Source organism: Cricetulus griseus, chromosome 6 (genome assembly GCF_003668045.3).
Source record: "Cricetulus griseus strain 17A/GY chromosome 6, alternate assembly CriGri-PICRH-1.0, whole genome shotgun sequence".
In the NCBI taxonomy this organism is placed as follows: Eukaryota; Metazoa; Chordata; class Mammalia; order Rodentia; family Cricetidae; genus Cricetulus; species Cricetulus griseus.
This window is the reverse complement of record NC_048599.1, coordinates 15,657,090-15,669,816: the sequence shown is the minus strand read 5'-3', so window position 1 is coordinate 15,669,816 and position 12,727 is coordinate 15,657,090. Positions and strand designations below refer to the sequence as shown.

At 52.5% G+C, this 12,727-nt stretch overlaps 1 protein-coding gene across 1 annotated transcript; it reads left to right on the top strand.

The window, feature by feature from the left end:
* The first annotated feature begins 5,121 nt into the window (after nt 1-5,121).
* Kcnk15 (potassium two pore domain channel subfamily K member 15) lies at nt 5,122-12,232 on the top strand. Its single transcript, XM_027423481.2, has 2 exons — nt 5,122-5,521; nt 10,205-12,232. Exons 1-2 carry the CDS (start codon nt 5,179-5,181, stop codon nt 10,891-10,893), a joined length of 1,032 nt encoding a protein of 343 aa, XP_027279282.1. The 5' UTR covers nt 5,122-5,178; the 3' UTR covers nt 10,894-12,232.
* The last annotated feature ends 495 nt before the right edge of the window (nt 12,233-12,727 follow it).

The window sequence follows — 12,727 nt, the reverse complement described above, 5'->3', positions numbered from 1 at the left end:
GCTTCTGATGTCCCCTGGGGTGAAAACAGTCAATTCTGTTAAGAGGGACACATGGGGATCTTATCAGGGGAAATGGCTGAGCCTGATGGCCTTCTGGAAAATCACTGAACTTCACTCTAACCGTAAAAATCAATTTCTTACAAAGCCCTTCAGAATGAACAAGACGAAGGGGCAGGGGAGACCCTGTGGAGGGAGGGCTGCTGCCATTTGCTGGTGAGGCCCTGAACTGAGCACATTTATTTGATCCTCACAGAAATCCAGCCAGGCAGATACTCCTACCCATCTGCTGAGGCAGAAATGGGCAAACTGAGGCTCAGAGAGGTAAAGTCACATGCCTAAGATGGGACCCAAGATCTCAGATAACTATCTACTCCCTTCTGGTCCCTGTTCACCACCTGATTTTCTGTTGCCTTAGATGAGTCCCTTTCTTATTCTGAGCCTCAGCTTCCTCTCCCCAACACGGAAGTGGCTGCAGCTTTTAAAGAGCTAGCACCAGGGGCCAGAGGAAAATCACTAGGTCTCCTCAGGTCCCTGAGCAGGGGGAGCAGGAGGGTAGACAGGGGGAGGGGAGCTGAAAGGAGCGCCTTAGGGAGTTCTGTTTTTGGTGTCTGTGCAGCTGATGACTTTCCAAGCTGAGAAACACACATACACAAACCCTACCCACCTCCGCTTAAAATAGAGCTGCTGAACCAAAAATGCCAAGCACAGGGCAGAGTCACCTGCCTGGTAGGACCAGACAATGCCTCCATGGCCCCAATTAGACCCACATCTGACAAGGCACCCTCAGCTCTGTGTCACAGGGGCCTCACTCACAGTGGTGGGACAGCTCCATCTAGCAGGGCTCTTGGAGCCATCTCACAGATGAAGACAGCAGGGTCCCCAGGGCCTATGGAAGAGTGATATGGCTGGCAGTGCCTTGCCTAACAAGAATGGTGCCCTTTGGACTCAGGCAGCCCCATGATCAAGTCCTGTCTCAGCCATGACCACAGGGACTTGGCAGGTTGGCACCTTCTCCTTCCTGACCTGTAGAGGTGACACTGTGGCAGTGCCCAGCACACACAGGGTTCCAGAGCCTCTAGCCTCTCCTTTGTTTCCAAAAACAGAGTTCCTGGCATCTGTAGACTGGCTATTTTGAAAAAGGAGGAAACAAGACTGCCTGCTCAGGGGTACCTGGGAAGTGGCATACCACAGCATCTGTCCTCTGTGGTATGTCCATCCTCATGCAGGGAAACTGAAGCACAGAGAGGCAGCGATGGTCTCTCTGTGGACATGCCAGCAGAAAGTGGGGGAGCAGAAATGTGAACTCAAGTCTTTGTGGACCTCAGCAGTGCACAGGATCACCCTCATGATCTCTTTCCCCCCACCCTGCCCCACGACCAAGCTGTTCCCCAAGCCTGCTTGTCCCCACCAGCTCTTCTCCAGCCCTTCTTGAGCGGAAGGGCCTGGTGCCCTGCCCCCACCCGAGGCTTCTGCCCAGGTTTTTGCCTCCCTAATGTAGAGAAGAACCAGAAAAACAAACTTGCTGATGCCCTTACTAAAAATAAAGTCACCACAACTGTGTTAGCTCGCCCGAGTCAGCAACCCACTTCTGGACCATTTGGCTGCCACCCTGACTCTCTGGGGGTGAGGGCATGCAAATCTTTATCTGTAGGCACTGAGCCCCAATTCCATCCCAGAGCTGAGGTCTGCCAGTCAGGGTCTACTCACTGTGGTAGCCACAGTGGCTAAATGCTCCTAGGCAAATCCTGTCAGCAAGCAGATGCTGCTCCCAGGCTTTCCCATCCACCCTATGGCAGCTGTCAATCATCACAAACAGGCGGACTTACCCCCACCTCCCACCCCCGTCCACATTACCTTCTGGGGCTGAGGGGAGAAGTAGAATGTTTGCTTTACAACCATGAGAACCTGAGCTCAAGCCCCTGTAGGGAGAGACCCTGATTACATGCACTGCTGACTTTTGGGTGTGGTCACAGGTTTGTAGAAAGTATAGAAAAGGGCGAGAGAGAGCCAGGCATGCTCTCTCTCAGGGTTCAGCCAGCTTTGGGAAGCATCTGAGACTGGACTTCTTGGAGTGCCAAATCTGGTCACTGATTCCTCGTGTGAGTATATATTTCCCAATAAATTACCAGTTAATAACCTGTCTCGGGTTCCATTCGTGTTTCTCTTTAAGCCCCAGCACCCATTTTTAAGTCAGGTGGGTGGCATATGCTTGCAGTCCCACCTGAGGACATCAAGTCAAGAGGACCTTTGGGGCAGGCTGGCTAGCCAGTTGCCTGAATTAGAGAGCCTCGAATCCTAATGAGAGATCTTGTTCCAAGAGAATAACCAGGTGGATAGCTCCTGCGGGTGCCATTCAGAGTTGGTGTCTGGCCTCTCTGCATATGGACACACATGTGCACGCGTGTGGCCCCCACATGTGTACTAGAACATTCACAAGCCCCCCCACCCTCAAATAGAAGAACTTTCTGGCTCTCTCGACATGGACCCCCATGGGCTAGAACAAAGGTATCTGTGAGGCCACATTGTTTCCTTTCTCTAGACAAAGTCTTCTTCCAACTTCCAGCTCCTGGATGTCACCCGCTGTGCCTCATCTTGGGGCCCTTCCTTCAGTGATCAGGCTGAGGGGTTGCTTACACTGCCATCTCTCCGGGTGTCACTCCTGCCTTTATCTCCAAGTACAGGGACCCTTGTGGTGATGCTGGACCCACGTGGGGGTTGAGATCATCCCCCAATTTGAGGCAAGCTGATCGGCAACCTATGCCATCAGCAACTTGAGCATTTGCAGGCAGCCAAATGTATTCACAGACCCCAAGGATGAGGCATGGGCATCTCTGGGAGCCATTCTGATGCTACTGCAGTTCCTTGTGAGACAGAAAAAAAAAAATTAAAAAACATTCTAAGCCAAGTGGTAGTGACCCACGCCTTTAATCCCAGTACTTGGAAGGCAGAGGCAGGCAGATGTCTGTGGGTTTGATACCAGCCTGGTTTACAAAATGAGTTCCAGGACAGCCAGAGTTATTATATAGAGAAGCTTGGTCTTGAAAAACAAATGCAAACAAGTAAACAAACCCAACATTCTACTGATGGTGAAATCGAACCAGCCCAAGCTCCAGAAGCAATGGAGGCGAGCTGTTCCAAACTTGCACGTGAAAGTTCCCCTTTGACCTTAAGCTGCTGCTAGGTGTGTGCTGGGAAGCAGGTCTGAGTGTTGGAGACCACAGGCTGATCCTTAGGGGTGCCGCATATGTGGAATGTACGGTTATGCTGTCATGGAGGAATGGACAGTGGTGGGCACTCAGAGGCCCGAGGGAGCTCAGAGGAGACCACGGGGGGGGGGGAGTTAGGAAACACCTGAGAATGGCAGAGTGAGCCAGCTGAGTTGGGGTGATAAAGCATATCAAGACCTGTATTGCATCCCTGGCAGGGCTGCAATTGACGTTGGCTGAGTGGGATGGGGAAAGAACTGCAATGAGGCAAGGAAGAACTGAAAGCGGGTGGCTGGAGCAAGCGAGGGTGAGAGGCTATGAGGAGACAGGCCTGAGTAGTCATGGCCATGGCAATGCATGCCATGCTACAGCAGACACCTGGGAGGGCCAGCTGTCCCCAGCAGCTTTAGGAGTGGATAACTGGTGCTACAGAAGTCTCATAGAGGTCTCCAGGTAGGACTCTGAAAAAGGTACCATTTTGCTGCTTGGAGACAGGCGTGTATTCCTTAAGATGTGGGGTCAATGAAAGGTCCCCAAACACCTAGCTGTTCAGGTAATACCCTGGGGCCATCCTGAGTCCTTCCCTTTACCTCCACACACAAATCCATCAGTGACTCTTGTCCTCAGAGTGTATCAGCTTCCATGACAGATCGACCCCTCAAACCAGACCCTGGCATAATTGATCAGAGGTTTAAAATGGGTGGTCCTGATAGCACGCGGCCTTCCTAGGCTCTTTGGGAGCAATGTTCAGCTTGCAGGTGGGGGGAAGGGGTGGGGTAGCATGGGGTGCAGGGCTTTAGAGCTCAGGCCCAGGAGTAGCATGTTTCACTTCTGCAAGTGTTCACTGACTAAGGCTTGGACTGGTGAAGCTTCTTGATGCCAGAGAGCTTAAGCAACAGGGCTTGCTGTGTGCCCAGCTCCCTAATGTATCCCAGGGCCACTCGTTTCTTTTCATCTGTTACCCTAGGCTAGCCTCCCCTCCCCCAGCATGTATCTGGGTGATGCCATCCTCTTAAGTGGTCTTCCCTCTCTGCCACCTTTTCTTTTCCACATGGCAGTCCCTTGCTTTTTCTGGGGTGTAGTGGTGGTGAGACATGGTGCGAAGTAGCCCAGTCAGGACTTGAACTCCTGATCTACTGCCTCTATCTCCCAAGTGCTTACAAGTATGGACTGCTATGCCTGGCTCTAATGCCTTTTTGAAAAACAAAAAACAAATAGATTATAGTGGAATTGTGTGAATTTCTGTTTACAGCTTTTCCAAGGTTTTCAGTTGTCCTGAAGATTCAGCCTGGGGTTTGGAGAGGTGGCTCGGCGGTTAAGAGGACAGGCTGCTCTTCCAGAGGACCAGGATTCAATTCCCAGCATCTATGTGGTGGCTCACAACCGGAAACTGTAACTGTGTAGGTTCCCGGAGAACCTACACCTTCTTCTGGTTTCCATGAGCCCTGTGCAAGTGGTTTGCAGGCGAATATAAAATAAAAATTAAATTAAAAATGGATTTATAGAATTCACCTCTCTATCTCCAGCCACTGTTGTTCCCTGCTGTCTTCAGCCACGAAGTCACCTCCCTTCTGATTTGGCGAGGAAGGCATGGATTTTGTCTCCCTGGCGACTCCTGTATGGCTTGGCACGCGCCTCTCCAAGCGCTATTTTTCTCCGTTATCACACCTGTCTTATCTTATCTTTTTGCTCATTTATCATCCCTCCCTGCTTGCTGTCATACCCGTTCTACACTCACCGAGAATGGTGGACACAAGAGGGCGCTTGGTAAACATTTCCTAGATGATAGACGGGAGGAAGGAAAAAGTGACTATACCCAAGTCCAGGGCGAGCTCGGGATGGGGGCGGGCCCTCTGCACACCTGGGCCGGCCCTCTGCACCAGATGTCCCTGCAGGGACCTGCCTGAGCTAGGGCGGGGAAGCAGAGGGAGAGCTCAGAATCTGCCCTCTGCTGTACATCGGGCGCGGAGGGATGGAGCTGGCACCGTCGTCGGGGTGCACGGACACCGCGACTCGGAGTCCGCGAGACTCGATGAGGAAGCAGAGCGCGCGCACGGCCGCGCTCATCCTGTGCATCTTGTCTTACCTGCTGGTGGGCGCCGCGGTCTTCGATGCACTGGAGTCCGAGGCCGAGCGCAATCGGCAGCGGCTGCTGGCCCGGAAGCGCGGCGAGTTCCGCAGAAAGTACGGCTTCTCTGCCGACGACTACCGGGAGCTGGAGCGCTTGGCGCTGCAGGCAGAGCCGCACCGTGCCGGCCGCCAGTGGCGCTTCGCAGGCTCCTTCTACTTCGCCATCACGGTCATCACGACCATCGGTGAGCCCTCGGAGCCTCCCCTCTGTCCCTCCCAGTCTCGATCTCTCCTACAGCGTGGTTCCACCCCTGTCCCTGTCTTTGGAAGGGGCATGTTAGCTGTCTGAGGAATGGGGGACTCAGTAAGGTTTTGCCACGGGGCTAACACAGGGGTGGTTAGAAGAAACCTCGGTGTCTTGGGGAACCGAAGTGGGGCTTCCTTGTCCCATTCTGTCAGCTGTGGAGCCTTAGATAAGTTTCTTGACTTTTCTGAGCCACAGTGTTCTTTGAAAACCAGAAGTCCTAACATGTCATGCAAGGGAGAGGGAGGCATGCCGGCTGTGGTGGAGATTATTATGTGTGTAGATGGTTTTAGCATAGGGCCTTACCCACAGAAAACACTGTGGAAATAAGTGTTTTTTATTGTTATAATAATTATTCTGTTAGCCCCGTATAACAGAGCTGTCATTTGCCTTGTGACTGCCGTGTGGCTAGTGTCCTAGAGTCTAATAGGAAACCAGTCACTTGTTAAGGGAATGACTGGTTACTGAAGTTTGACTCACCTTGGGGCATCCAGAGGAGCCCCTAAGTATACATACCATTTGGACTCCAGCTGCTGCCATAACCACATCTGACCAGGACCTGAGGGGCTAAGCCTGGGAAACCTGCAAGGAGAGAAACAGGCTCTCCAGGGCTTCCAACCAACAAGCTAGCTACTTGGGGCTCCAGCTGTAGTTGCCAGGTGTCTCTCCATGGCCTCAGAGGAGCTAACCGGAAGCCTGCTTCTGGGAGAATGCACTTGCACAGGAGCCCTAGGTTTAAGCGGGCCTGCAACCCTAAAGGCTGAGCGCCTCCAGCCACTTGCCTTCTCAGGCAAGCTGCTCTGCCCCTTGATACATGTTTTTGTCAACGGCAAAAAGCAAATGTTCGACCTCGCTGGGTGAACACCATGTTTAAAGTGAGATCAGGTTGTGTAAACAGCCCGGCGTGGTGCCATTGGCTGTGTAGGCACTATTCGTTAGTAACAATTCATTATTTGCAAACTGTAAACCCAGCTCCCATTCCATGCTTCTGCCTCTCCTGTCTGCAAGCCCCGTTCTCAAGATCCTCCCGATCTGCAGCGCCTACAGAGGTCGTGCCTCTTCTGAAACCTCTGTCCTTTCCTGTTTTAGCTGAAGGCCTGTCAGACAAACTTTACCTCCTCCCTCGCTAATCTGAAACAAAAGCTAGGGAAAGAAACGCGGGGGGTGGGGTGGGGGTGTTTGGGGGGGGTCCATCCCCACCCCCACCAAACAAAATAATAGTGTAGAAATAGGAAATGTTTCGGCCTTTCTGGCCACTTGGGGGCGCCACCACCGGATGTATTGTACTGCTTAAAAAAAAACATAGCCTTGTAGGAAACCAGGCCCCTGGAGTCCAGAAGCTCCTTTCTGCTTTAGCAGAAGAAAGGCACCAAGAAGCATGGAGGACCTGGGGCTAACAGCTCAGGCTCTGGGACCTCTGCACAGCTCCCTCTCCTGAGCTGCTTCCTTTATCACGAGTTAACCCCTGGCCTAATGAGCAAATCTGTGGTGAGCACTCGGTATGTGTTGCTGTTATTACTCATTTCTCTCTGCTCAAACCTGGCAGAGCTCAAGCAGATGGAAGCAGCATTTCCTACCCTGGTCGTCCTAAGGAGTCCTGGCCCCCTCTGGCTTCTCTCTCCTCCCGTTTGCTTTGAGTCAGTTAACTTTCTTTGAACCTATTGTCTGTGTGTCTGTGCAGAGCATAGGTGACACAGGGCGTACAGAGGTGGCTACCATGGTTCCTGTCCTCAAGAATTCAAAGTAGTGATGGGCAGTGTGGCTCCCCCGTGCCATAGAGAGGCAGAGCCACAGGGTCATGCCATGGAAGGACAACCAACCAGGGGTTATAACTGCTCATGTTACATTGAGACTTTGGATATTATATATGCTCACACAGCACATTTCGCAGGGTACCAGGGGGTGCAAAATGAAAAGGAAACCCGTTCCTGCCCCCTTTTCCGGGAAGTCTTTTCTATTAGTGTCTATTAATTGTACAGAACAATGGGTTTCACTGTGACATTTTCATGCGTCAGGCACTCTGATTATATTCTCACCCTCACTACTTTCTCTTGTTCTCCTCTTTGATCCTCTCCCCAAGTGGTCCCTCTTCTAGCTTCCGTGTCTTTTTTTAAAGTCTAGATTCTGCATGAAAGAGGAAACATGCCATCTTTGTCTTTCTGAGTCTCTATCCTGTCTCTTAACTCATTCATGAATCTCCCTGCTTCACACGCATCCTAGCTGTCTCTCCCATACTTCAGTTACACGCTCTGTGTAAATGTTCCTTCAAGAACCACACACACTGCATGGCTAATATATATACTATTCTGCCTATCCCTGCTCTTTTCATTTAGTACACCTTTGTTTTTTTTTGAGGCAGTTCCTCACGTAGCCCAGACTGCCTTCCAAATCACTATGTATTTGTTAATGACAGAGAACGTCCGGTCTTCCTGCCTCAGCCTTTCAAGTGATGGGATTTACAGGTGTGTGACACCATACTTGTCTTTTATGTGGTACCAGGAATTGAACCTGGGACATCAGGCATGCTAGTCAAGCACGCTATCAACTGAGCTATATCCCAGGCCCTGATTTAGAATATCTTATTTTTTTATATTAACCCTAAAGAGCCACACCATTTTTTCAGGGTAAATAGCAGGACTTCTTAACCTTGGAAGTACTGACATCTTGCCCTAGTTAATTCTGTTTTGGGGGCCTGCCCTGTGCACTGTAAAATGTTGGTAGTATCCTCATCCTCTTCCTCTGGATGCCAGCAACACACAGCTACCCCATTCCTGTCCCCTAGTAGAGACAACCAGGAGCTTCCTTAGAGTTGCCAGATGTCTGCATGGTGATGTGGCCACTGTGGTTTGGTGTAGTATCCTACCGTGCTGAGACAGACCTCAGCAGGCCCTTATTGATGGATGTGTGCCTGGCTCTAACTTTTGTTATGACCACAGTGGCCGCCCATGTGTGCACACCATTTTGCACATTTGTACATACTGGAGAGTTAATTGTGTAGAACTGCACAGGTCTAGAGGTCTGTATGCTTTACCTTTGGGTAGACAGAGTCAGTCTGCTGGAGGAGAGATATTCTCTTTGGGAGATGGATCCCCTCACTTCTCCCTGGTTATAAGCCCATGTAAGCTATTGTTTTTTTGTTTTTGGTTTTTCTTTTTTTCGACACGGTTTCTCTGTATTGCTTCAGAGGTTGTCCTGGAACTTACTCTGGAGACCAGGCTGGCCTCAAACTCACAGAGATCCACCTGCCTCTGCCTCCCCAGTGCTGGGATTAAAGGCGTGTGCCACCAACGCCTGACCCATGTAAGCTACTGTTGCTCTCCCCGGAAAGAGACTCATCCACACATTGCACAACAGTGGCATGGGGAGCTGTGACTCAAGGAAGCCCACGCATGCTCAGATCCCATTAGGGAACCAGAGTCTCCCAGAACCAGTTGGTGTTTGGTAAAGGCCAACAGAGTGGCAGGAGGTGAGGAGGGATTTGAAGGGAGCAGGCGGCTGGGAAGGGGAGAGAAGGCAGTCCAAGGGGGAGGAAAACATGAAGGAAGTGACTTTTTTTTTAAAAAAAAGTTATTTAGAAATAACTTTTTAGTAGGGAAACAACAGGGTGTAACTAGAGAGTTTGGGCGTGAAGGGGGTGAGTATGGAGACTGGGAATTTTTGGAGGAGGGGTGAGGCTGAGGAGTGGGAAGGTGAGAGGAGAGGTGAGGCTGGGGAGCAGAGAGGAGGGGTGAGTTGGGGAGTGGAGAGGAGGGGTGAGTCTGGGGAATGGAGAGGAGGGGTGAGTCTGGGGAGTGGAGAGGAGGGGTGAGTCTGGGGAGTGGAGAGGAGGGGTGAGTCTGGGGAGTGGAGAGGAGGGGTGAGTCTGGGGAGTGGAGAGGAGGGGTGAGTCTGGGGAGTGGAGAGGAGGGGTGAGTCTGGGGAGTGGAGAGGAGGGGTGAGGCTGGGGAGTGGAGAGGAGGGGTGAGGCTGGGGAGTGGAGAGGAGGGTGAGGCTGGGGAGTGGAGAGGAGGGTGAGGCTGGGGAGTAGGGATAGTGAGCAGAGAGGGATGAGGCTGGGAGGAAGGAGGTGAGTGGAGGGGTGAGGTCTGGAAGTTGGGGGAACTGGGCGTTCCTTCGGAGAACTGGGACTTTGCTCTGTAGATACTAGGAAGCCACAAAAGATGTGTTTCCTGTCCCTTCCAACTAAAGCATAATTTGCTATAATTCAGATTTTCTGTACACCGTGGGTTATCAGAGCACCTATCAAATGCATGCTCCCCGCCTCCCCGTAGTGCCCAAACTCTTTATGTCCTTGTGTAGTCCTTCAACCCTAGGGCAGTCAGCCACAGGGCTGTTCTGTCTCTTCAGAGCATCCTATCAACTGGGTCCATGCTTCGGGGCTGGGCTTCCTCCATCCTTCAGTACCGCTGAGAACAGAAAATGCCCCATCAAAATTCTGTGGTTCTGAAGGACCACAGGTCGATTATCTACCTCCTGGGATGGGGGTGGGGGGTGACCACACAGGGGTTTAGAGTATGGGGACGACCTAAGTAGGGCTTGGAGCTGCTGGGGACAGGCAGGCCCTGGGGTGGGAGCGCCTTGGTTTAGGCTGGGCTCTCAGTACCTCATCCCTCTCCCCACACAGGGTATGGCCATGCTGCGCCAGGCACAGACTCGGGTAAGGTCTTCTGCATGTTCTATGCACTCCTGGGCATCCCGCTGACACTGGTCACCTTCCAGAGTCTGGGCGAGCGTCTAAACGCGCTGGTGAGATGTCTGCTGCTGACTGCCAAGCGCTGCCTGGGTCTGCAGCGGCCGCACGTGTCCGCAGAGAACATGGTAGTGGCCGGGCTGCTGCTGTGCGCAGCCACCCTGGCCCTCGGCGCTGCTGCCTTTGCGCACTTCGAGGGCTGGACCTTCTTCCACGCCTACTACTACTGCTTCATCACCCTCACCACTATCGGCTTCGGCGACTTCGTGGCGCTGCAGAGAGACGAGGCGCTGCAGAGGAAGCCACCCTACGTGGCCTTCAGCTTCCTCTACATCCTGCTGGGGCTCACAGTCATTGGTGCCTTCCTCAACCTGGTGGTCCTGCGATTCCTCGCTAGCGCTGACGCCCCTGAGCGCTCAGCCCACCGCGCCAGCGCATTTCGCAAGGGGGCGCTCGAGAGCCGCATCGGTGGGGCGGCCTCCACCTGCATCTCTCATGGCATCCATCAGCTGGAGACCTGGGCACGTGACAACCCGGCCTTCTCGCCTCCCTTGAGTCCAGAAGCCCTGCCTCACTGTCACAGCAGCCCAGATAGACGCCGAACACGGAGGAAGTCCATCTGACAGTCTTACCCACCCGGGTCAGGCCTGGCCAATGTCTAGCCCCGTCTGTTAGCAAACCCACCTTTCCTCAGGCTTGGAGGGGGTTGAGGCTCCCGTGACCATCTGTGGATCATCCCTTCTAGAAATACATGACTGCTGCACTAAAGGCACAAGCCTATTCTACAGTCACCCTGGAAGTGTAAACTGTTTAGTCTAATCTTGTAGGAAAATGTGGCCTTCAGCCCCTAGGAGGGGTGACACTAGGTCACCCCCTCAAAGGATGGCTAGCTTCTGCTCTGAAGAGGACACAAGATACCTTGCGGGGGGAGGCATAATTTTAAACACTAGAATTCTCCTCCCGAGACTGGATGCTCACGCTAGAAGTATCAGATAGAGGCAGGCTGAAGGTAGTTTATGGCTCACAGTGGGCAATTTCTGCACGATATAGACGGCATTCCCTTTGCTCGGCATGAAGGGTGAAAATTAGCCTGTGTGTAAATGGTTGCCTCCACTGTCAAGCAGAGCCTTGTCCCTGGCTAGCCCCCTTTGGATAAAGGTGATGCCCCCCCCCATCATTACCTATATACGCAGCTCAGTGGTGTGGAACAAATTTCTGAGTCGCACCAATCACCAGCAACATGCCATTGGGATTTCACTTCACTTTCCTGGCCCTCAGCTTCTCCATCAGTAAACCCGAGCTCATTTGCAAACTCTGCTTCACATGGGCACCCATAGAGGGCATTAACAAGCCCATGTCGAGGCACCTTGGCATCCTAGAGCACTCAGCCCTGAAAACACGTGCCCCTTATCTTCTCAGATAGAATTGTCTCGATGTAAAACAAGAGCAAAGCCAGGGTAGAAAAGCCAAAAACTTTAATTTCCAACATGAGCTATGTGGTCATGAACACAATGCAATGTGACCCACTCCAACTCAAAGACCCCCCAAACCCTCCCTTCCTGAAGGACCAGGATGCTCCTGCTCCCCAAGAGGGCACAGGGAAAGGTGTGTAGATGGAGGGAGGCTCCCAGCCCAAAGATGCTGGAGTCCCACCTTCCTGCCACCTTCCTGGAGGACACCAAGGGCTCAGAGGTAACACCTATGTCTGCTTCTAGCCTCTACCCAACCCACACAGGCTCTCCTATTGAGATGAAAAACCCTTGGGGCTTGTCAGATAAGCTTGTGGGAACGCTCCATCCACCAAGGTCCTGTTATACAGACACAGGCCCTCCTGCAGGGCCAAGAGAGCCATTGAAAGGGATGGGAAGGGGGTCCAAGACTCTGGGCCCGGTGTAGCGCTGTTGCTCAATAAATAAATGCAGGTGACCTTGCCTGGTGCAACAGCTCTGCCTTGGGAGAGTATGGGGTGCTGTGCTGTTTCTGAACCTCAAAGTACTCCAGAATCTCCTGCCTTAAGGAATCCAGTGGTGAATCGCTTAACTGTGTGCTTGTGTGCTTGCATGCCTGTGCTGTGGACCCCTGGGGAATGAGCTGGAGCTCAGCCACTGTCAAAGCTGGCACTTCGGCAAGCCCCTCTCTCGGGACCTCCAGCTCTCCCTCCTGAAGATGGGGCTGACAATATAAGCCTCTCTTGACTTGCTATTGGAGCTCATATGAGGGTCAGAGTAGAATCACTGGGGACACGTTGTAGGAAGTGCTATGGGAAGCAGTGCTATCCCTTCTGAAGGTGAGGACTTCCTGGAGCCCCCACTCTATAAACCCAGGTGGGAGCTCGTGTTTTCCACCCACTCCCGGCTGGACCTGGAGAGGTTAGGACCCAGAACAAAAGGCCTAGAGCAAATCCTTTAGCTCCTGATCACTGGGGAGATCGCTCAGGAGATCTTGGCCACCCTGGTG

Coding starts and splice junctions, on each gene's coding strand:
- Kcnk15 (XM_027423481.2), top strand. CDS start 5,179: ATGGAGCTGGCACCGTCGTCGGGGTGCACGGACACCGCGACTCGGAGT. Junction 5,522..10,204: donor CACGGTCATCACGACCATCG/GTGAGCCCTCGG, acceptor CTCCCCACACAG/GGTATGGCCATGCTGCGCCA.